The following is a 25572-nucleotide window of genomic DNA, read 5'->3' as shown; positions in this document are numbered from 1 at the left end:
ATGTTATCAAGGAGTTTCCTTTGACACAGGCTAAAATATAATGCAGCTGCAGACTGGCAATATAAGGCCGTGAATAACACTCCAACCTTGAGTGCTAAAGAGATTCTAGCAAGCTTATGAATCATAGGAAATATATCCAGTGTCCTTTGTCTGAAAGCTGGCCTTTTCCCTGCATTCTAATTCCTTGGATTTCTTTTCTCAGCCTAGATATTACTCATTTATTCAATCAATAGATACCTTCTCTGGGTCTAAGACTACAGCACAGAACAAGGCCAAGTCCCTACTCTCAGGGAACTTAATTTCCTGTAGGAAGACAGACAATAAACAAGCAAGCACTCAGAGGCAGCCGTAAGTGGGATGAGACTGTGAAGCAGGGGAGATGGGCAGATGTGAGCGGAATGCTGCTCTAGGTAAGGTCATCTGGGAAGGGCCTTCTGATAAGGTGGCATTCTAACTGAACCAAGAGGGAGGAGAGAGAGGGAGCCAAGAAGATATCACCAAGGGTCTCGCAGGCAGAAGGAAAAGGAGGAACAAAGGCCTGTTTGTGGGATGGCGAAGACCAGCCTGGCTGGAGTGCAGTCAGTGAAGGGAGAGTGTTAGAGGTAGAAAGACAGGGCCTTGTAGTTGCCGGTAAGGATTTGGGCTTTTACTCCAAGCAAAACAAGAATCCACTGGGGACAGCTGAGTGGAGGGGTGGCAGGGTCAGACGGGCACTTTAAAATGCTCACCTGGGGTGTGGTGCCAGGACCACGTGGACATAAGTAGCCCCCTCTGTCTGTTTTCTAGGAGGTCCTCTTTCCTTCCCTCTGGAATCCCTTTTGTTCTGATTTCACCTGCATTTCCCCAAGCCAAATGGATGTGGGCACAGCTGAGGGGCGGTGGGGTCACCATCCTTGAAACAGAGTAGGGATCTGGGGGGCTACTTAGTGAAGCTGCTGGAGTCCTGCCTCTGGGGTGTCTCTGTCTCATTCCTGGGGACCCAAGAGGGTCTCACGTGTACTTCTGGAACATTCCTCTGCCGCTCACTGATCTCAGCCCCTAGCCTGGCTGTTGCCGCGGGTTCTAGCACCACTGCATATGTCACCCGTATCTGGGGACTCTGATTCCCTGCCAGAGTAATCCTACGGTCACTATGTGGAAGTGAGGAGAACTGTCAAGCCTCCAGACATCAGACAGGACTGATGTGGGCTCTCCGGTTTCCATGTGTTTCTGTTCAGTGGAAAGTCTCCTTTTATGTGGGAGAGCTCCCTCTCTCTAGGAATCTGGGACAGGACCCCTGGGAGGCTGCGCTGGAAGACAGCTGGGATCTAATGGAACTGGCTGAGCTGCATCCAGTGTCAGGTCCAGACTCACCAGGCATCTGCCTACATCATGCTTGTGCCTTGGGACTCTTTTCCCCGCAGGCTATGATCTGTCTTCATCTGGAATGCTGACCCCTACTGCAGTTTGTCTGAGCCTGGTTAAGTGGATTTAAGGGTTCGATGACATATATTAAGATCCAGCAAACTCTGACCAGCCACCTGTTTTTGTAAATAAAGTTTTATTGGAACAAAGCCATGCCCATTCATTCACATATTGCCTTTGGCTGCTTTTAAAACATAACAGCAGAGAGGAGTGGTTGCTAGAGAGACCATATGGCCTGCAAAGCTGAAAATATTTACTATCTGGCCCTTTATCTAAAGAGTCTGCCAACCTCAGTGATAGATTTAGATCTGCTAACTCTCACAGAGCAGAAAGGAAGAGTAAGGGCTTCCCTGGTGGCTCAGTGGTAAAGAATCTGCCTGCTAATGCAGGGGACATAGATTCTATCTCTGGTCCAGGAAGATACCAGATGCCCTGGGACAACTAACCCGATGTGCCACAACTACTGAGCCAGAGCCCTGGAGCCTAGGAGCCACAACAAGAGGAAACCCCTGCAATGAGAAGCCCAGGCACCTCGATGAAGAGAAGCCCCTGCTTACTGAGACTAGACAAAGCTCCTGCAAAGCAGCGAAGACCCAGTGCAACCCAAAATAAAACAAATAGATAAACAGTGAGTGAATAAAGAAATGCTTAAAAAGAGATGAAAAGACTGCTACAAAAGCATGTACATAATGAAATCCACAGTGGATTGACAATAGTACTAATATTGCAATGAAAAAAGGAAGAAACAAGGCAATGGAAGCACTCCTATTCTCCCGCTCATAGTGCTTGTCAGATAAAATAATTATTCTCTAATCAGGTCTGTCAAGAAGTTGGAAGACAGAGAAAGAGGAAGAAGGGCAGGGGGCGGGGAGATGGGAGAGAAATGAGTAGATGATAGGTAAATTGTGGCTAGAGTCTATGTGTTCAGTTTTTTTGAAATGCTGCGGTTGCATTTTTCCCTTTTCATCATCACTTGTTTAGTCCTTTTCATGGTTAAGCACTGTTATTAGGGTGTTACCAAGTCAAATTTGGGTCCTCTCACCCAGCTCAAAGCAGAGCCAATCTTCTGACACCACGTTGTGCTAAAGAAAAGTGTAGTATTCATTTCAAAGTGTCAAACAAGGAGAATGGGTGGATAATGCTCAAAGACATAAATTCCCCAGTGGCTTTCAGGGAAGGACTTTTAAAAACATCATTAGAGGTGAGCAGCTCAGGGACATTCTTCTGACTGGTTGATGGTGAGGTAACAGAGTAGTCTTTCAGAAGTCAACATTATCAGCCTTCTGTTTCCCATCTGGGATCTCTGTGATGGTGGTCAGCGTGGTTAGTGTCTTCTACCTGGTGGCGGTCTTACTACCTACAAAACAACTCAGGGATATGGCTCAGGATATTATCTTTAGCCCTTGGGGAAGAACTGAAGCTCCTTGATTTTGTTTTAGGGCTAAAGTATTATTATTTTGCCTTGCTTGACTTCTTTGCTCATTTTCTCACTTCTCTTATTAAATTTGCTCTTTAGAGCTCGTGGAAGGCCAAGGAGGATAAAGTTTTTCTACAAACAAAAGGTGGGGGACATGTCGGTGTGTGTGTGGGGTGTGTCTGTCCCTGGGAAGGTCCTGCAAGCTCTTGCGTGGTTTCAAGAGTTTCACATATGTTAACTCATTTAGTTCTCAAAACAAGAGAGGCAGATACTACTAGACTTGTCCTCATATTGTAGATGAAAAAAACGGAGGCACAGAGTGGTTAAGGAATCCATCCAAAGTTAATACAACTAGGAGGTGCCAGGAAGGCTTGAATCCAGGCAGTCTGACTCCAGATTTATGTTCTTAAGATCTATACTGTTTTCTTGATTACTAAAAGAAACCAGAAAATGTTCAGAGAGTATGGCCTCAGTAGGTAGTAATCCTTTTGGCATGATTTGACATCCTAGCTACCAACCCTTATCCCAAACTTTGGTACATGGTAAAAGAATTTGGAGATTATTCCTTAAAAAAGAAAGAAAGAAAGAAACCTTGAATTTTTAATTTTGAGATACATGGTCAGATGAATCCATTAGAAAGTAGCATGAAATAAGGCCTCAGGCACAGAGGTCCATGGGGCATCTCTTGAGATTTCAGTGCGTTGGGAGGAGGCGTTGGTCAGCAGGTGACAGCTCTGGGCACCCAGGATAGTTCTCCTCCACCAAGAGCTCCAGGGAGGCTGAGGGGCTCTGACTTGGCTCTCGAAGGAAAGTTGTTGTCCTGTCCTGTCTGTGTCCTCTCTGGGTAGACCTGTCTTTTCATCTGTAAAACAAGGTAAGTCAGCTAGATGGTCTCCGTGAGTTTTTCAAGGGTTAAACATATTCTGATTCTAGACTTAAGGACATGGAGAAATTATTCATGCCATGTTAATTTGTAGGGGGGAAACCCTTTACAAAATATGTTTGATTTTTGCAATTTTTGCAAAATGAAGTTATTTGTCCTCTTCACTCCTTTGATTTCTTCCCATCTCCCCCTCTATGAAGTTAATGAAGTTATTTGTCCTCTTCACTCCTTTGATTTCTTCCCGTCTCCCCCTCTGTGCTACTGGGAAAGAGGGTGTTTTGGCAAAAGAATTCATGAGGATTCTCTGTCGAGGGGAACTCTATTTCAAAGAGGGGAAGCACGGCCAGCCTTCTCCCAGAATGGAGCCGGGAATGCCCTCAGAAGGCCTGACCTCATTGGACAAAGGGTTCTCACCAGTTTCAGCTAAAAAGGGTTAAGCAGGGACCCTGAGGGAGGGAGAGGGTGGGAAAGGATGAGAGGCCATTCAGGGTAGATCCTGCGTAAACTACAGTGCAACCCGGTGAGAACAGAAAAGGAGTGTTTAGAGCACTCTTGGTACTTCTTTGTGCTCTTGATCTGCATGGAGTGAGCTTTCCTATTGACCTGGGTCCTTCCAGGTCTCATAGGATATGACAATACAGTTTCATGAGTATTTAAAAAAACGACCACAGCATGAACGCTGTCTCTGCCTGGATGGATTCTTCTGAGCAACCTTTCTTTTCCTTCATTGTGTTTCTCTATACTTTCTAACTTGCTGCACCAGACATATGTTGCTTATATAATAAAAACTGTGCTTAAAGCTATTAAGATCGTATCAAATGTCTCCAGTATCCTAATACATATTTTGGGAACAGACAAGTCCCCTGAAATTTGTCCATAGAAGAGGATTTGGCTCATAGCCAAATCTGAAAATGATTTCAGAGCCAAATCAGCTCTGAAATGGCTGAACTACTTTATTTGGCAAGGAATGCTGCTTTTCAATACCTTGGCCACCTGATGCAAAGAGCCAACTCACTGGAAAAGACCCTGAAGCTGGGAAAGACTGAGGGTAAGAAAAGAGGGCGACAGGGGATGAGATGGTTGGATGGCATCACTAACTCAATGGACATGAGTTCGAGCAAACTCAGGGATATAGTGAAGGATAGGGAAGCCTGGTGTGCTGCAGTTCACGGGGTCACAAAGAGTCAGACAGGACTTTACTAATGAATAACAACAAGCTGCTTCTCAAAAGATGCAGATCTTGGAAGGATTTGTGCTCTCTAGAAATTTTCTGAATTGTAGGTCCCTGGCCATGGCCAGGATATACGCCCTCAGATGGTTCTATCACACAAACTATGGTGAAATGCTGTTCGGAATTTCTACCCATGATCCAGGAAAGGTAACTGCTGGCCTGAATATCATGAACTTACCAACTTAAATAGTTTTGTGCTCTGTGAACCTGAATTAATATGCTAACAGATGTGACCATTCCAAAGTTAATGGGCTCTCAGGGAATGGGATGTAGCCTGGAGGTTCCAGATTTCTGGATGGCTGTGGTTTATTCAGATTATCTTCGTTGCCTGAGAGTATGTTTTAGGAAGTCAGTCTGAATTATGTCTGCTTGCTTTTTAGCCTTATTGAACTCTAAATGGTGAACTTAATGGATTACTTCTTCCACTAGTTTCTTACAAGTTATGTTAAAGACCACCATGTTAAAGACCTCTCTGTCTCTCTCTCTGTAATTTGGAGCTAATGGAAGCTTAGTGATTGGGTAAATATGTGTAGGTCCCTAGGAAAACACCTAGTGGTGGTTTTTTTTAGTTTAAAATTTTTCTTTCTTTCTTTCTTTTTGACTGAAGTGGGTCTTCTTTACTTTGTGTGGGCTTTCTCTAGTTGTGGTGAGCAGGGATGACTTTTCCTTGTAGTACACAGGCTTCTCATTGCAGTGATTGTTTTTAGAATGAATTTAAGAGGAGTTTGCTTTCTAGTTATTAACATCTTTGCCCTAAAAGGCAGAATTGCCCCCCTCAAAAGTATTGGCTTAATGTGGTTTGTGTTAACATTGACAGATGAGCCTCAGTTAGTTCAGTTGCTTAGTCGTGTCCGACTCTTTGAGACCCCATGGACTGCAGCATGCCAGGCTTCCCTGTCCATCACCAACTCCCGGAGTTTATTCAAACTCATGTCCATTGAGTCAGTGATGCCATCCAACCATTTCATCCTCTGTTGTCCCCTTCTCCTCCTGCCTTCAATCTTTCCCAGCTTCAGGGTCTTTTCAAATGAGTCAATTCTTCGCATCAGGTGGCCAAAGTATTGGAGTTCCAGCTTCAACAACAGTCCTTCCAATGAATATTCAGGACTGATTTCCTTTAGGGCTCTTACCATTTTTAAAAAGAATTCCAAGTGACCGACTGAATGAACTGAGTTAACATAAAGCAATCAGGCTACCAAAGATGATTACTTTTGAGGCGGCTTACAAGCAGCTGGAGCAGTAGCTAACACCATCTGTTTGTTCACTGATCACTTACTCCCAGGGCCGTTCCCAGTGATGAGGCATCAAAGACATAAGATAGAGCATCTCTCCCCATGAGAAGAAGAGGCCGCGTTAGCGTGGGGAGCACATTGAGCAGGGGTGGGTGGCCTGGATTCTGACTCTGGCCAAGTGCTGCTGGAGGCAAGCCACTCGCATCTCTAGACATCAGCTTCCTCATGCGAAAATGAGGCACTTGACTCCATTTCAAAAGGACCTTCAGCCTCTGAGATTCCAGAGTGGATGGTTTTTTCTAGAAGGGAGGGCTGTGCGTGGGCACCAGGAACTGTGTCATCTGATGAATGAGTCAGACTAAGGGCGTCAGGAAAGTTACATCTTCACAATCAACACAAGGGCACAGGCAATTAAGAAACACACTTAGCTGAGGGCTTGAGTGTCTGTTCCATTCGGAGGATATATTCCTGAAGAGGGACAGGGTGACTCATCAGATGGCTGTAACCTGATGAAGTAGACCTATCCAATTTCCTTGCTCTGATTCCAGGCAACCGAATGATCTGAATTTAGTTTTCCAAGGCAGTTTCCCCAGGCAAGAGAAGGGACAGACTATGACAATTGGAAACTGACATTCTTTTGTGTGAGCAGAATTAGATCACATATGAGAAATGCCTGAGAGGATATAAAGTAGCATTCAAATGCTAAGCACCATTGGTTATGAATCATTCTTATACATTCTTAGCATTTGAACTTTTTTTTTTTTAAGTGCTAGTAAACCGTGGATGACTTGGTAAATGCAGAAATTCTGTATCTGCAAAGCTGATCAGAGGTGAAAATGACTAGTATTTACATGAAAGTGAAAGTCGCTCAGGTGTGTCCGACTCTTAGCGCTTTACAATTTACAAACGGTTTCTACATACAGTACCCCAGTAACTCAAGCAGAGAGGGATTATTTTCCCTGTCTCCAGTTCAGGAAAGCTGTGTAGAATGAGGGAGGGTTTGGACTAGCAGTCAAACCTAGGTCGTCTACTGCTAGTCCAAATCTCAGGACCGCTGCAGCTTGCGAAGGAAGTGAAGGCTCTGTTCCCATCCAGGGTGCCCCCCACCCACCTATGCACACACATGCGCACACGCAGACTCACGCAAGTTACCGAGCAAGGTGCGTGCTCAGTGGGACGACTGGAGGAGTGATGAGAAGCAGAGACAGAGAAGAAACCCAAATGCCAGTCTGTTCAAAGATCACGGAACTGCTTCTCGTCCCCCCTTCAAAAGGCAGTCAAAGCGCATAGGGCCTTTCTGGATGGGCTACCCCACGGATGGGTCAGTTCAGCTTTTCTTAGAGCCCGAACTCAGACTGAATCTACTCACTGCAGGTGTAGAAGATGCCTGGTCTGCATAGGTGGAATCTCAGGGGTGTTGGGCTCCCAGCTCTCTTCCCTTGAAAGACTGGTCTGGATATTCCTAGTGAAGGTAGCTAGGGATTCTCAACTGGGGCAGCTCCCCCAGGGCAGCACTGCCTGACCTAACCCACCTGGGGCTCCTGGCATCTTACCTGCTGGAGCCGCTAGTCTCAGATTACTGATGGGCAGGGGACCTGGCAAGCCTGCTTTGTGCCTGGCAAGTCTGAGCTCCCCATCTGCTGTGCGGAGACAGAAACACAGTGGCAGCCGTGTGCCCAGACCCTTCCCGTTGCTGGAGAAGCGGAAGACCGCACTGCCTCGCTGGGGACTTATAGAGACTTAGGGGGAGAGATGAACTGGCCCCATTCCTGCATCTCCTTTTGCTGGATCTACTTTGCTGCCTCCAGACTGAGAGGTAAGAGGCTGGTGGGTGTGCAACGGTCTCAGCTCAGGGGTCACTTCTTTGGTGGAACATTGGGTGGGCCAGGAAAAGAACAGATGCTCTAACTATAAGAAAGTATTTCGGCTTCTTACTGTCTCATGCTGATCCTGTAAGGCCTGCCAGAGAAATAACTCCACTTGACCCAGAGCTTGTCCCTAGCTGATGGTAGGTAGGTAGGATGGTAGGATGGTAGGTAGGGATGATAGACCTAATGCTAGTCCTTGGTCTGTTGCTCTTTGCCTTGAAATACACATAACACTGAAGCTTGATCCAGATCCCTCTTTTTGAGCAGCTGTAGAACCAGCAGATGGAAAATATGCTCAGAAGTTGTTTAATGACCTTTTTGAAGACTACTCTAATGCTCTTCGTCCAGTAGAGGACACAGATAAAGTCCTGAACGTCACACTCCAGATTACACTTTCTCAGATTAAGGATATGGTGAGTAACATAGTGTTGATGCTTCTGAATGGTTAGAATGAAACTAACAGTGCTTTCTAAAGGGAATGTCTTACCTGGGAATTTGAGAGAAAATGAGAACAGACAGCTCTGTGTGCAAGCTGGTGGGAGAAGGGAGTTGCAGGGGATGAACGCTTTCTACAAAATTAATTTTACTAAATTACCTAAACCTTTCCGTGAATGTTAACAGTCTTAGAACATCTCAAGAAAGTTGTTTACACATTACATGTTCCATTTCTATGAAATGTGCAAAGTCAGCAAAACCATTAAGACAGAAATCGGAGTTAGGTTGCCAGGAGCTGTGAGAATGATGGGGAAATAGTGATTGACTGCTTGATTGTCATAGGATTTCTCTTTTGGGATGACAAAATGTTCTGGAAGCAGAAAATGGGGATGGTTGCATGACGTTATGAATAAACTGGAAACCACTGAATTGCACACTTTAAAATGGTTAAAGTGGTGAGGTTCATGCAATATGAATTTTATTCCAATTTTTAAAAGATGTTTTAAGATGACATACATTAATGCTCATATGTGTTTAGTTACACAGAGTTATGAAACTTCAAAACTTTTTCTTCTGTACATTGTTGATGTTTGCTGACTTTTTCATTAAAAAAAATTCATCAGTTGATCAGTTTTCATAAAAATTTTAGCAGTTGACCCATGCATCTGATGATTTAAATATTTGTCCACTTGATGTTCCAAACACTAAGCAAGCAGGAAAAATATGACCTTGGCAGTCAATCAGAGGGATAGACTCGAAAAAACGCTCACTTATTGGAAATGGATTAGTGCTCTTGGAATTCCTGTTTTGAAGACCGGTGTTTTACAGACAAAGTGCGTTTGATTGAGGTGTCTACTGGACAGTTCTATCTGGGTTAATTGTGCAGGATGAGAGAAACCAAATTCTGACTGCCTATTTGTGGATCCGCCAAACCTGGCATGATGCATATCTCACGTGGGATCGAGACCAATATGACGGGCTGGACTCCATCAGGATTCCCAGCGACCTGGTGTGGAGGCCGGATATCGTCCTTTATAACAAGTGAGTGCAAGTCAGTAGCTTCTCGGGGATGAATTTGTTGATTAAATGGAACGTAAACATAATGGGGCCTCCCTGGTGTCTCAGGTGGTAAAGAATCCACCTGTAATGGAGGAGACCCAGGCTTAATCCCTGGGTCGGGAAGACTCCCTGGAGAAGGAAATGGCAATCCACTCCAGTACTCTTGCCTGGAAGATCCCATGGACCGAGGAGCCTGGCGGGCTACAGTCCCTGGGGTCACAAAGAGTCGGACATGATTTAGCAAGAAAACCACCACCAACCACCACCACCACCACCAAACATAATGGAAGAGGAGAGTTTGAAACATGCATGAAATTAAGTCAATTCTTGTTCCTAGATCCTGAACTGATAGTTATAAAATCTCAGATAATAAAATAATAATGGTCATAAAAATCTTAGAGCTACGGTCTCCCTTTCAGGTGAGAAACTATATTGGAAGTCGTGTTAGTTTTCCAGGGCTACTGTAACAAAGTACTACAAACTGGGTGGCTTAAACCACAGGGACTATTGTCTCACAGTTTTGGGGGCTAGGTATCAGATAAAGGCGTTGGCAAGGTTAGTTCCTTCTGAGGCTGTGAGGAGCATTCCATGTCTCTGCCCTAGATTCTTGGGTGGTTGCTGGCAATCTTTGTTCCCTTGACTTGTGGAAGCGTCACCCCAATCTCTGCCTTCTTCTTCACATGGCATCGTGTTCCCTGTGTGTTGTCTGTGTCCATATTTCCCCTTGCATTGAAGACACTAGTCATGTTGAATTAGATGCCCACCCTACACCAATATGACCTCATCTTTTTCTAAAAATTAAAGATAATTTTATTGTGCTTTTCTTAACACCAAAAAAATTATAGATTTACAGTTTAAAGAAGATAAAGTTGCCTAAATTAAGGCACTAAGACAAGTAAAAATTACTCATAATCCCCCAGAATATGACCTCTTCTTTTAAATACTTTTAACTACTAATTACATCTGCAATGACTCTGTTCCAAATAAGGTCGCATTCTGACATGCCAGGGGCTAGGATTCAACATATGAACTTTTTGCAGGTGCAATTCAGCCCATAACAGTGGTGCTTCCTTGTCTATGATCATGTGTGGAAAATACATGATACTGTGAAGATTAGGGGGCTTACCAGGCAGTGCAGTGGTAAATCTGCCTGCCACTGCAGGAGATGCAAGAGACAGGGGTTCAATTCCTGGGTTGGGAAGTTCCCCTAGAGTAGGAAATGGCAACCCCCTCCAGCATTCTTGCCTGGAAAATTCCATGGACAGAGGAGCCTGGCGGGCTACAGTCTATGGGGTCACAAAGAATCAGGCACAACCGAGCGACTGAATACATTAATATTGAATCATAATGGACCAGCTAGAAGCTGGCCCATGGATTTTGGACTTTGTATAGAGTGGAAGATGAACTGGATCATAAGATCACCAGTTGGCCTTTTCCTGGTCTGAGAGCAAGGGGTCTTAGTGAGTGGGCAGGTAAGGCTTAAGTTTCTCAAATTGTAAAGTGTGCATGAATCACCTGAGGAGCCTGCTAAAATACAGATTCTCATTAAGCAGGTCTGGGGTAGAGCTGGACGTTCTTCATTTCTATGAGCTCCAGATGGTAGTGCTGCTGGCCCATGGACTGCACTTTGAGAATGAACCAGATCACTCTGTCACAACTCGGGGTCAGCTGCTCCACCTATTGTCAAAGGGGCTCTCTCTCTTTTTATCCTGGAACTCAAGTTTCTCAGAGTTAGGAAAATTTTGCTAATTTTGCTAATTTGCTACAATTTCTGCTCTTTGAGCAGAGCCAGATGAATGAGGAGCAATTGGAGGGGGGGACTCTCCTGGGAACTCAGCCTGCTATTGAGCGTGAGTTTCCCTTTAGGAAGCCACACTGGTCGGTTGCAGCCTATATTTTAGTCTTAGTCCCTACTCAACTTGTCCAAGGGTCACAATCTTGTGAATCATACTTCCGATCCTGCTGACCTTTCCCCACTCTGAGTGGCCAGAGGTATCTTCTGTATGCCTTCCTAAGCAAGATAACATCCAAGTGCTAAGTCTCTTTCAGTCATGTCTGACTCTACAACCCCATGGGCTGTAACCCACCAGGTTCCTCTGTCCCTGGGATTCTCCAGGTGAGAACATGGGAGTGCCTTGCCATTTCCTTCTCCAAGTACTGGTGCTTTATTACCATGGTTCACACCCTGCCCTCCCCCCCCCACACAGCACACACACACATACACATACATAGAAGGCAAGAGGATGAGCCAGGATGTCCATCTTCCTCCTGGAGAGTAATCAGAAGATACACTTTACATAGAACACTCACAGCATTCTGTAAGTTCAGATTTCTCCCTGAAAAAAAACAGAACACTGGTTCTCCTTTTCATCTTGCTTGATTGACGGAAGCAGTGACCAGCTCTTACTGAAAGGCTTCTTTGCGAGCTGGCGTGGTGACCTAAGTTAAGCCTGCCCCAGACCTCCTTTATCAGAGAAGCCAGTTATGGACTCGTGAGCTCCCAGAAACCTGTGGTGGCTTAGGTAAATTTTGTCCCCAGTCTCTATCCTTCCCCTCCCTGCCCGGATCACTGGCCTCCTTGAGATGAGTGAGTTCTGGTCGCCACACTTTTCCACACAGACCTTTCCTACTATACTGATTCATCAGTTCTTTTCTGTTCCTCTGGGTTGACTCTTTCGTCTTCTTTGCTCTCCTCTTATGGACAGTTCTGTTTTGGATCCTCTTTTCTCCTGCGTATTCTCCTTCTCAGTAACATCAGAGTTTTACCATCAATGTGTAGAGGAAACCCTAAATGTAGCTGTGATTGGATGTCATTTGCATCCCTCTGAGCAGCTGAAATGAGAATGGAAGAGAGTTAGAGTATCAGGCAAAGGAGGGACCCCAGTGATAGCTGTTACCCTGACCCTGGTCCTTCTAGCTGAATTCCTGGACCTGTAGAATCTTCTGATCTCAGATTTAGTATCAGTACTTCTTGGAAACCGGTACCGAACCTTGTAGGCCCCAGAATGGGCTTCCTGAGCGGTGGTAGGGAGAATAAAGAGGGGTGTAAGACAGGTGATCCAGTCGTGTGTGATAAAGAGAGTTTGGGCAGGAAGATGCTGAACATCTAGATTCACCATTGGTGCCTGAGTCCATGGGTTAGATTATCTGGGGAGTGATCAGGATGGTGATGTGCCTGGAAGCTATTTCATGTGAGGAGCAGTTGAATTTATTGATGCTTAGTTAGAAAGAGAGAGGTCCTTAGAAAGACTTGATGGCTATCATAGGCAATCAAAGAGAAAATAAGGTGGAGGGAAAAGAGAAAATTCCTCCAGAAGACAAAACTCAAAACAATGAGTAGAAGTTAAAGGGTTTTAAAATTGCATTTTAATTCAATTAAAAGAAAAACTAATAATTTGAATGAGTTTTCCTAAGAGGTAGTGAGCTCTATAACAAAATAATGACTCAAGCAGCTATTGGCTATTAGCAGTTCAGTAAAGGAATAAATAAATTGGGGCTCAAAGTTCTGGTGGGGTTGTTTAGTATAGCTCTGTGGCCAGTATATTGGTTGGTGTAAGAGACTGCAAGGATTTCTGACATTTTAAAATTAGGTAAAGAGTGGATTACAGAAATTTCAGATGTGTGTTTATTATGAGATAGTTTTAATGGTTGGATTTTAATGAACAGGTTTAACACTTGGATTTTAGACCTAATGAGAAATTGGGTACCCTGCTGAAATCAGATTTGTCTATAATTTAGCTTTAAGTTCTGCTTATGTAGCTTAGATGATGGAAAGGGTAGGAAAACTTTCAACTGAGATTGGATATACATGTGTCAAATTTGGTCAAATTTTACACTTTAAATGTATGCAGTTTATTGTATGCGAATCAGTAAAATTCTTTAAAAAGAAAAAAAAAGATGAGATTGGTAGTAAAGAAGGGAGAAGAGGAACAGGTTTGGAGAAAAAGGTATGGATTTATTGTGAGACCTGCTCAGTTTGGGAGGCCAAAGGAACATTCACATGGAGACGGCCAACAAAGAGATTGTAAAGGCAAGTTTAAAGCCTGGAAAGAAGGTCAGGGATAGAGCTATCAGAAGCCCTTTAAGCCCTTATAGAACTGCTCAAGGAGATCTGGAAGCATTGGCGGGCCATAGGAAACCATTGCAAGTGCTGAGCTATAAAATAATGTGATCAGAGAAACCAGGGAAATAAAACAAAGTACTGGTCATGAAGCAATTAATAGTAATGTCTTCAAACTCGTCCTGAGTAGCTGGGGTGATGTTTTCAGACAGTGGGCTCCTTTGCCCTCTGGCTTCTGGTCGGGTTGGCCCAATGAGAAACATTGTGAGCTGTTGGAGGGAGAAAAGAGAGGAAGGTTGGGGCATGTATTCCCTTGCTCCTTTCCTATAGTTATATCCTTGGCTGGCTGTGTCCTTTGACAGAAGTATGTCTCCTACTGGAGAAGGAAATGGCAACCCACTCCAGTATTCTTGCCTGGAGAATCCCAGGGACAGAGGAGCCTGGTGGGCTGCCGTCTATGGGGTCGCACAGAGTCGGACACGGCTGCCGTGACTTAGCAGCAGCAGCAGCAGGTCTCCTGTCTTGGTGACCCACTTCTGCCTCTCTTCGCTCCAGTATTGGTAATTTTGCACCTTCCCTTCATTTCTCCAGGCCCAGGAATGGTAATAACTCTGCTGTTACTAGTCCTAGAGTGGTTGCCCTATACTTACCTTAGTAGATAGTCCTTTTTTTAAATCCTCCTCAAGCTATCTAATTTGAATGTGCCATCCATTTCCTGCAAGGACCATGAGTAATAGGATTGTTCTAGCTCCAGATATATTCTCTCTGACTCCCAGATCTCTTATACCAAGGTAGGATAGGTGAGTGATGCTCCAGTTCTCAATTCTTGGAAAGCTAACTTTATATACTTTTTATTTTTACAGAGGGTAGGTTCTGGCATTTTCAAAAACGCCATTTTGTTGTCTTCACAAGACCCACATTAAAGATCCCCTCTTTAGACTTGCATTAAAAATTGAGCACCACAATTCAGCTGCAATACTTTGATTAGAGTGGACACAATCAGACCATTGTATTGTGGTACCTAAAGGTTAGTAAGCAGGAAAAACCTTGTAAAACTTGTCAGTTCTTAGATCTAATACATCGTCTTCTAGCAGTTTAACCTAAGGAAAGAGTCAGTGGATAAATGCAACAGTTTGACAACAGGGATGTTCACTGTTGCATTGTTTGTAAATGTAAAAAATAGAAGCAACCGTAATGTTGAACATCAGTGAGCTGGTCAAATTACTATGGCACATCTCTGACAAGGAGTGTAATTGAATATCATTTAGCCATGAAAATAATGTTGCAGAAGATTATGGACAGATGACCACCTACATTTTAAAATTGTCTCAGTCTTGTTTTGGGCAAACTAACTTTTTTATTTCAAGATAATTTTACCGAAAAGTTTCAAAGGTGGTACAGAGTTCCTGTATACTTTTCACGCAGTTTTCCTTAACATCATGTCTTACATAACCATAGTACATATGCCAAAACTAATATAATACTGTTAGTGGTGCTAGTGGTAAGGAACCTGCCTGTCAATGCGGGAGACACAAGAGATGCAGGTTTGATCTCTGGGTCAGGAAGATCCCCTGTTATAAGAAATGGCAACCCACTCCAGTATTCTTGACTGGAGAATTCTGTGGGCAGAGGAGCCTGGTGGATCACAATCCACGGGGCTGCAAAGAGTTGGACACGACAGAACGACTGAGCACACAACTAAACTACACCTGTTACTTGGACTTCATCAGCTTTTCCACTCATGTCCTGTTTTCTGTTTCAGGATCTAATCCAGCATATCACATTACATTTAGCCATAATATAATTTATAGGGAAAAAATTGTGAGAAACACTCAGAAAAATATGCATTAAATATTAACAGAAACGTATCAGTTAAAGCAGAAAGCATTGAAAACTGACTTTGTCTACCTTGTCAAAAAAGGAATTTGTAGGAAGGATATGCTACAGCTCACTAAATTAAAGGAGAATAATCATTGATAAGGCCTTGGAAAGGACAGACTAAGACTACTCCATAGTTCAAGGCAAGGGGCTATTGAATTTTAAAAAAAATTTTAATTAATTGATTTTTCTAGGAATCCATTACCAGATTGACTCTTTTTGGTCTTTGGGTCACTCTGCTTAATATTTAAACTCCAGGGAGTGTGAATCAGTTGGACCTAGCTCAGGTCACAAGCCAGCCCCTGGCCAGGGGAGCCTAGGGTATCTTGATCATCATTTCATCTGCCTTACAATGGTGGTGGAGAAAAAGTCATTCCCCAAAGCGAAATAGAAATTTTGTACCCCCCCCCAAATGCCAGCCATAAATGTTGATAAAGCAAAAACAAGATATATCTAGAATAAATTTTTATCTTTTAGATTACAGATGAATAATTTTTTCCTCTGTGCTTTTCAGATGTTCTACAATAAGCATGTAAAATTCTTCCAACAGCAACAAAGAGCTACTTTAATATTCTTGTGCCCAAAGTTAACAGAATCATTTAGGCAGAGCCTCTCTGTCAGATGTTAGCCTCATTTACTTTTTGTCTGGGTGTTTGAATCATTATACCTGGACCGAGAGAATGGCATCGGGAATGGAGAGGAAGGGCTAATAGGCAGAGCTGCGTATTTCTTTCATTTTGGTGGCACTGGGCTGCGCGCGTGCTCTCTCCGTTGCAGTGAGCGGGGTCTACTCTTCGCTGGGGTGCGATGGCTTCTCACTGCGGTGGCTTCTGTTGCAGAACACGGGCTTAGTAGCCTCATGGCTTGTGGGATCTTCCCGGTCCAGGGATTGAACACGTGTCCCCTGCATTGGCAGATGGATTCTTAACCACTGGGCCACTAAGAAAGTCTGGCAGAGGTGCTTTAAAGGAAGAATCCAAGAGAACTCGGCCCTAACTAGTTATAGGAGATGGCGAAGAAGGGCAAATCAGAGTTGATTTTGGACTTTCAAGCCAGGGTGACAAGAATGGTTGTCCATTGCCAAAGACCCCGAAGTGATGGTGAGCTGTCTGGGTTAAAGAACTTGGCGAGTTGCCCTGGCAAGCAGCTCTTATTTTCCTCCTCTGACCTCCAGGGCTGACGATGAATCTTCTGAGCCCGTGAACACCAATGTGGTCCTGCGATATGATGGGCTGATCACCTGGGATGCACCAGCCATCACCAAAAGCTCCTGTGTGGTGGACGTCACCTACTTCCCCTTTGATAATCAGCAGTGCAACCTGACCTTTGGCTCCTGGACCTACAATGGCAATCAGGTGGACATATTCAACGCCCTGGACAGTGGAGACCTCTCCGACTTCATTGAAGACGTGGAGTGGGAGGTGCACGGCATGCCTGCTGTGAAGAACGTGATCTCCTACGGCTGTTGCTCTGAGCCTTACCCGGATGTGACGTTCACTCTCCTTCTGAAGAGGAGGTCCTCCTTCTACATCGTCAACCTCCTCATCCCATGCGTCCTCATATCTTTTCTGGCTCCCTTGAGTTTCTATCTCCCAGCAGCCTCTGGGGAAAAGGTCTCCCTGGGAGTCACCATACTGTTGGCCATGACTGTATTCCAGCTCATGGTGGCAGAGATCATGCCAGCCTCCGAAAACGTCCCTCTGATCGGTGAGTTCAAGTCTCTTACGCTGTTGAGTCAGCTTTCTGGTGACTGCGGCTGTATCTGTGCCTTTAAACTCATAACGATTAAGTCAACTGCAAACTCAACACAGGCTCCTGTAGTGTCTTCACTTGGCATCTCGGAACAGGGCTGTGGCTCTTCAAGACAAAGCTGGTCTCGAGGTCTCCAGGTTTACCCCAAAGAGGAGTGAGAGCCGTGTGGTTTAGAGCGGTGGTTCTTGAAGAATGGTCCTAGGCCCACAGCATCAGCCTTGAGGTGGATATACAAATCCTCAGGGCCCACCCTAGACCTGCTGACCAGGGTGGGGGTGAAGCCTGCAAACTGTTTTCACAAGCTTTCTGGGTGATTCTGATGAGCTTTTTGTTCAAGTCAAAAAACCACTGGCTTTTAGGCTAAGGCCCTGATTTTGAAGTCAAAGAAATCTGCATTTGAACTCTGACTTCACCATTCCTTCCTTGATCAACCTTAAGCAATTTACTTAATCTTTGAGTCTCTACTTCATCATCTTCAAAATTTGTGTAATTGTTATCTCACTGTGCCATTGCTTAGCACAGATCCTGGCATATGGTGAGGACTGAACAAACAGTGACTGTCAGTATCTTATCACATCACAAGGGGTTTCTTCTTGGGAAAAATGGTAAACACGATAGAAATGATGAGCTAGATTTTTAAGCCTGCCATCTACCCTTGATAGAATAACTCTCAACCTTTACTGGGTATAATAGGTGTGAGAGAGACTGTTAAAAAAGCAGGTAACTAGTGGTCCAGTGGTTAAGACTCTGTGCCTCTACTGCAGGGGTGCGGGGTCGATCCCTGGTCAGGAGAGTTCCACATGCCATGAGGTTTAGCCAAAGGAAAGAAAAAGAAAAAAAATACAGGTTCTCACAGCAAAATAGGTTTTTAAAAAGCAGTCTTGGACAACATTTGGGAGTCTGAGGTGATTCTAAAGTAGATCATATTTTCAAACATCTGCAATAGTGAAATGTTGCTCCAAGGGTAGAAGTGTAGACTGTGGCTGCCGTCACTGCCTTCCTTTTCCTTTATCTCTCTTGTTGTGAGATCCCTCCTAATACCTTTAATACCTACTTCCTGCCACCAAGGATAACACCCAGATCCACCACCACCTCTGCCTCAATGACTTATGTTGTAATAGATGCTTTGAAGAATCAGAAGCTAGATCTAGTTTTTAGTTCTGTAAAGCAATCAGTGGGGGGAAATTTCAGAACACCAAGAGGCTTAGTGACCAACATAAAAGAGATATTATACTGCCTTTTCTCTCCTGAATGTAGTATTACCCATCTGAATAACATTCAGATGTTATTACATTGGTTTCTCTGTTAGGAGATTTCTTCCTTGTTATGTTTCTCCAAGCAAGCCACATACACACACTCACACACACACACACACACACACACACACACACACACACTCACACTCACACTTGCACTCATGCACATCTTTTTGAGAAATAGACACAGAAAGTTCTCTCCTTTCTCATCACCACTAATAAAGCAGAAACGGTGTATTGGTTCTTTCATTACTTCTCCTAAGGCAGAAATGATTGACAGTGATGACATCCAATCATAACCCTGTTTGAGACAGGAGCAACAGGCAAATCCCGCTCTCTGCTTTACCAGCGACAGCAAGCTGGCTCAGTTTCTGAAGATGTCTCAGATCATGTCTCATGAATTTTACAAGCATTACTTTTCCTGTCTCTGTGATAATATGAAATGTATCTTTTTAGGAAGGGTGCGCACAGATCTTTCTTGAGAGTTTTTAATAGTCACAACGTATTATTTGTAGCACCTATGAAATAGAGTTCCAGTTTTAAGAAATGTATGTACATTTCCTGCATTAAGTATAACATTTGATCCAGGCTTTGACCCATAGCCTTTACAATGTTAAGAAGGATTTTATTTTTAGTTTACTCAGAGCTTTTAACAAATAATAAGCAGATGATGAACATTATTAAATGTATTGTTTTCATCTGTTAAGATAATCATGTGAGTTTTTTCTTTTCCTCCGTTAGTGTTGTGAATTACAGTTTTCTGTTGTTGAACTAAATCCTTTATCGTGATGAGTTATAAATTAAAGACACCATAGCATTTAATTACCCAGTGATTTTTATAGGAGTTTCTTAAATGTATCTATAAATGAAATGGCCTTAAAATTTCCTTTCTTGCTTCTTTTAGAATCAAGGCTAAATTTATTTCATAAAATGAACCAGTTAGGCAGTATTCCCTCTTTTCTATTTTTGAAACAACTTGCATTAAGATATGAGTTATCTGTTCCTTAAAAATTCAATGAAACTCACCTGTAAAACCTTTTGGTTCTAGAGCTTTTTGGAAGATGGGTGGGTAGAGGTATCTAATTCCTATTTCTATTCAAGCATTCTTTCCTCTTAGATCTTCTAGATGGTAAAGAGTCTGCCTGCAATGTGGGAGACCCAGGTTTGATCCCTGGGTTGGGAAGATCTCTTGGAGAAGGAAATGGCAACCCACTCTAGTATTTTTGCCTGGAAAACCCCATGAACGAAAGAGCCTGGAGGGCTACAATCCCTGGGGTCACAAGTGTCAGTCATGACTGAGCGACTAACACACATATTTATAGAAATTTCATCTAGGTTTTTGAATGTATTATCATATGGCTATTTGTAATGTTATTTTACTGTTTTCTAAATTTCTATCCTCTTATTTTTTCTATTGCATCCTTTTTCTCTCTCCTGCCCCTATTCTATGAATGTCCTTATCAAATGTTTATCAGTTTTATAGCTCTTTTCAAATAACTTGTTTTTGTTCATCTTTTAGGTTCTTTGTTCTGTATTTCCAAAATTTTTTCACTTATCTTTATTGTTCCTTCCTTAATTTTCCTTTTTCATGACTATTTGCTTTTTGCAATCACATATTAAAGACCAATAGGGACACAATATCTCCTTTCTTCTCTAGTAGGTGTGAGATTCCATTTAACAAGGCTTAAAGACAATTCTGAGAACTGACCAAGATCATTCATTGTTTATTTGTTTTGCTGAATGCAGAAGTTTTTCACATAGTGAGAGCAAAAATTTACAAACCTTTTAACTCAAGGATGAGGACAGTGCTGAAAACTTTTTCTGTGTTTTTTCAATTAAGCTTCACCATATTCTTGTGAGTTAGATACAAATAGTATAGTCTATAGAGAGAAGAAAGCTGAGGCTTACCAGAATTATGTAACTTTCTGTAGGTCACCAGCCTACTGAATGGCAGAGCTGAGATTTGAACCCAGTTTTATTCAAAAGTCTATACTAGTCACCATTAATGTGTACAACTTCCAGTTGTTTCTTTGTGAGTCAAATATGAAGACAGTTTTTCTCCCTAAATAGATATTTATTTATTTGGCTGCTTTGGGTCCTAGCTGTGGCACGTGGGATATTTCATTGCAGCACACGGATTCTCTAATTGAAGTTCGTGAGCTTAGCTTCTTCTCTAAATGTGGAATCTTAGTTCCCCAACCAGGGGTAAAAACCACATCCCCTGCATTGCTAGATGGATTCTTAACTGCAGAACCACCAGCGAAGTCCCTTGAAGACGGTTTTAAGCTAACTGGGTTGCTGTTGTTTTCCCAGGGAAATACTACATAGCCACAATGGCCTTGATCACAGCCTCCACTGCGCTGACCATCATGGTGATGAATATCCACTTCTGCGGGGCCGAGGCCCGGCCAGTGCCACCCTGGGCCCGGGTGGTCATCCTGAAATACATGTCCAGGATCTTGTTTGTCTACGACGTGGGTGAGAGCTGCCTTAGCCCCCACCAAGACAGGGAGAGAGGCTGTCTTACGAAGGTTTATGACAAACTTCCGGAGCCTAACCTGAAAACATCCAGAAATAAAGACCCTTCCAGAAAGAAGGAAATGAACAAACTCTTAAAGAATGACTTGAGGTACCAGGGTGAGAACCTGGAGGATGGTGACAGTTACTGTGCCCGGTACAGAGTGTTAACAAGGAATATTGAATACATTGCCAAGTGCCTCAAAGACCACAAGGCCACCAACTCCAAGGGGAGTGAATGGAAAAAGGTTGCAAAAGTCATAGACCGATTTTTCATGTGGATTTTTTTCATTATGGTGTTTGTGATGACTATTTTGATAATAGCAAGAGCAGATTAGTGAGCATTAGATATGTGGGAATAAATCAGCATAAGTCCCTGTGATCTACTCTAATGCTCTTCGAAATCAGAAACATCTATATCCATATTTACACACAGATACACAAATATATATAAATTAGGGGTTATGTTGTCTTTACTTTTTATTTTTAACTTCAGATCAATATTATAGATGTCAGTTTAAATTATGCAGGAGGTTCAAAATTTCAAGGGCAAGACAATGGAGGAAATAGAGAAGGGTCACTGTTATATCCTACCAGAGTGGTAGGTGGCTTCTAGATCACACAATTATTCTCTCCTTCAGCAGTGCAGTTACAAAGCATACTGCATTCTATTTAAAATTTAAAGCAAAAGAAAAGAAACTGAGTCCCCCCCCCGCCCTTAGCCCCTACTAGAACATGCTTTTTAAAAAAGGAAAATAGTCATATATTCCTTAGTGTTAATTTAAGTCTCCATGTTACCTTTCTCACTTCTCTGGTGCATTTCAAGCTGTATTTCAAACGATGGAATAAAAACACTTTGCACCACATAAAGAAAGTCTAAGGATTGGAAACTCAGTGGGGGGAAAGAGCTTTCTTTGTATTGATGATGTCATATATGTTGGTTATGTTTTATACGAACCTTAAAGATGAAGTCATTCCTACATTTAGTCTTGGGTTTAAGTAAGATCACCCACAAACTGGGCTGATTTTTTCATTCATTCAATTATTCACCAAACATTTATTTTCTCCTACCTATAGTAAAGCTACATGATTCACATTTGAAGTGGGTGTTGTACCAAATCTTATGCACAGGTCTGATCCTTGCTAATCTTCACAATTCTGTGAGCTAGGTGGATAGGTGTTTCTAGTCACCTTTCTCAGAGGAAGAAGCTGTCTCTGAGGAAGGTGGGTGTAAGTGACCTGCCTCCCCATCCACCTAGGTGCTAAGCAGAGCTGGGAGATAAACCCTTGGTCCTGTGAGTCTAGGCCAGGTCTGCTAAAGCCACACTGCTTTTTGGCAGATCATGATTTAGGATGGTAGTGATTGAGAGATTTTTTTTTTAAGATTTTTTTTGATGTGGATCATTTTAAAAGTCTTTATTGAATTTTGTTACAATACTGTTTCTGTTTTATGATTTGGTTTTCTGGCTGTGAGGCATGTGGGATTTTAACTCCCTGACCAGGGATCAAACCTACAACCCCAGGATTAAAAGGTGAAGTCTTAATCACTGACCACCAGAGAAGTCCTGATTGAGGGATTCTCGTTCTTAATTCTAAATTTCTGCTCTAAATTACTGCCTATGCTTCTCCAGTTTTTTCCTACTTTGAGTCAAATATGTCTTCAAATTTCCTCACTTGCATCTTGATTAAAATGATCCAAGTACTAATACACATGCCCTAACTTCCAACCCCTCAATTATTCTTTTACCAGTAAAAAATAAATGAGCCAACATGGAGAGAAGACAAGGGTTAAGCTAGAAAAGAAGGTATTTGGTTTAAACAAATACACATTGTTTTTTAATCTTGTGTTTACTTATTTGTAAAATATTTATTGTGCACCTACTATATACTGAGTGCTATGTCAGCTTTGAAGCAAACAAATACAAAATGTGATTTCAACGCTTTGGTTTCTCATATGGTGCTTGTAGTTCAGTAGAGGGGATAGTTAAGAAAGCAGACAAATACAACATAGTATAAAAGTGCTATCACAGCAGCTTGGACAATATGCCGTGGAATAACGAAGATTAATCTGTTTGAGGGAAAGCTTGGGAAAGACCTTGTCAGGGTGTACCATTTGAGCTGGGTTTTGAAGAATGCATAGGCGTTTGCTAAACAGAGAAAGGAGTGAGTTGCGGTTAGGAAGATTTGGGGAAATATAGTTTAGAATCAGATTATTTTTTTTCTTTAACTATAGAAGTACTTTTATAAGTTACAACTGCATTTGGCAATACATAATAGAAAACCCAATGGACCGTGACTTAAGCAGATAGAGGTTATTTATCTACACAAAAATAAATCCAGGGTTACAAAGTCCAGGGATCTAACCATCTTCCCTTTGTGTTGTTTTAAGGCACAAAATTCTAAGTTTGCAGTAATTTATTATAACAGCAATAGAAGACTAGTACAGTACCCAATGAGCAATTTTATGTGTATAACTTTTTCTGTATTTTAGATCATTTGTCTTAGATAGATATATCTAAGGCCAGATTGAGGCGGTCCTATTGAACCATGTGTCCAAAAATGTTGAATTTTTCCTAAAAACATCTGAGAACATGAAAGAATTGCAATCACAGAGTGATAGAGTCAGACTGGTATTTCAGAAATGAGATTGGGGTGGAAGTCAGAAGATTGCAGAGAAAAGAGAGAAAAGATAGAGAGATCTACTGAAATTTTTTAAAAACCAGTTCAGGGAATTGATAATGAAGGCTTGACCCAAGACGGTGGGAATAAGAGAATGAATCACGAAGTATTTATGACTTAGACTGGACAGGACTTGGTGACCTGTTGGATGTGGGTTTGGGGAGAGGGTGACGTTGAGAATGAGCCGAGCTTTCCATCTCAAACAACTGAGGTGAAGAGTAAAGAAGGACCAGGTTTTGGAGGAAAGAATTCTATTTAGGATGTCTTGAGTTGGAAATGCTTGTGGGGCGTCCTGGTGGAGAAATTCGGGAAGTAACTGAAGATGCATTTGGAACTTACAAGAAAAGTGAAAACTTCACTCAGGTTAGTTGTTAAAGTACTCATTAAATGATTTCAGTGGGTAAGACACATGTTACAAACCGTAAGAGACTCAGATGGATAGAAATGCATTATTCACCAGAGTTCCAGAAGCTTATAACTGTCCTGCAGCACTAAAGCAATTCATTTCTCCATTCACAGATCTCCTTCCCCACGCACACTGAGGTCCTCTCCAGGTCTAGGGCCCAGAAACTCTGGCATTATTCTCCTTGTATCCTTTGTGATAAGGATATTCTCTTTTTATTTTTTGTGGCAATAAAGGGTGTAGTATGAGGTCATGAGCCATTAAACGCTTATTGAAAGAATGAGTAAAAGGAAGACTTAAAAGGTTCCAACAAAGTGCCAACGTGTTTAGACTGTTAAAGAGCCCCCATCCTATGCAATGTACAAAAATAAATTCCAAATGATTCAAGACATAGATGTAAAAATAAACAAAAGCAAAAGGCATGTAAGAAAACCTACTTGACTTTCTGAATAAAATTCTCCACCTCCATAAAATTTAAGACATGGTTACTGCTTTGAAAGAGGAGTCTAGGGGATTCCCTGAAATGGGTGAGGGGTGGGGACCAAAGGGGCTGGGATGATCAGCCTGCTGAGGAAGTGACTTTGAAGATGAGCTCTGATCATAAGAGGGAGTTAACCAGGATAAGACTTGGGGAGAGTGCCAGGTTGCAGGCAGTGGAAAGGTCAGAATTCAAGCTCAAGGGCAGAACAGAGCTTATTATTATTTGAGAAAGAGAAAGGAGGCCCTCGGGGCGGAGATGGAATCAGCAACCTGCAAAAGAGGAGACTGCAAGGTGAGTGAAGTGAGCAAGGCTGGGTCACATGGGGCCTGCAAAGTTCAGAAAACACCAATGACTTTACTGTCTGGCTGTCTTGGTACAGTGAGGGGTGCCTGGGTTTGTTGAGGTCCCAACCTTTGTTTTTTCTCCTTTTTCAGCCTTTGTGTCTACTTTCTCATCAGTTCATCGCTCAGACCAATATTTGCCAACACAACCATGAGCAAACCTGGCAAATGGACTGTCTTGGTCAAACTGGAAGCACAGGTTCCAGAATATCTTGAGCAACACTGGTGGGGCCACTTGTCATCAACTCCAGAGGCAAGCAAAGAGCTCTCTGCCTACTTCTTCTTTCCTATCAGATTACACCTTTGAAATAGGCCCTGGCTGTCAGTATACCCAAGGTTCTCTAACTTAAAAAATAATAGGCCCATGAAATAGATCCATGAGCTTGTCAGTATACCCAAGGTTCTCTAACTTAAAAAATAAACTCTGCAGTGAAACCTCACTTGTCTTTGTGTATTTCTCTCTCTCTACTCTTCCCAGCCAAGGTCCCCCACCCTCTTGCATCTTTTAGGGTTCCACCAGGACACAAATGATATTCTCAAATTTGGATAATTCAAGGAAGGTTTAATAAAGGACTATTTACCCAGGTGTGGGCAGGATGTAAAGAAACACAAAGGGTGGAAGGAAACACTAAGACTAGCAAAGCAGAGCTATTACCACTCTGGGGCCTGAGAGGAG

At 42.7% G+C, this 25572-nt stretch overlaps 1 protein-coding gene across 3 annotated transcripts; it reads left to right on the top strand.

Moving 5' to 3' along the window:
• The first annotated feature begins 322 nt into the window (after positions 1–322).
• CHRNA9 (cholinergic receptor nicotinic alpha 9 subunit) lies at positions 323–25323 on the top strand. 3 transcript variants are annotated; one of them, XM_043438853.1, is made up of 7 exons: positions 323–410; positions 7822–7983; positions 8303–8448; positions 9357–9511; positions 16642–17174; positions 20789–21240; positions 24990–25323. In XM_043438853.1, exons 1-7 carry the CDS (start codon positions 380–382, stop codon positions 25110–25112), a joined length of 1602 nt encoding a protein of 533 aa, XP_043294788.1. In that variant the 5' UTR covers positions 323–379; the 3' UTR covers positions 25113–25323. The 3 variants fall into 3 exon arrangements, with proteins under 3 accessions (XP_043294788.1, XP_043294789.1, XP_043294790.1); XM_043438855.1 differs by lacking the exon at positions 323–410 and adding an exon at positions 2924–2966; XM_043438854.1 differs by lacking the exon at positions 24990–25323 and having other exon boundaries at positions 20789–24580.
• Positions 25324–25572: the final 249 nt, after the last annotated feature.

Source organism: Cervus canadensis, chromosome 19, assembly GCF_019320065.1.
Source record: "Cervus canadensis isolate Bull #8, Minnesota chromosome 19, ASM1932006v1, whole genome shotgun sequence".
NCBI classification, from domain to species: Eukaryota; Metazoa; Chordata; class Mammalia; order Artiodactyla; family Cervidae; genus Cervus; species Cervus canadensis.
The sequence above is the reverse complement of the archived record's forward strand: the minus strand, read 5'-3'. Positions and strand labels throughout refer to the sequence as shown.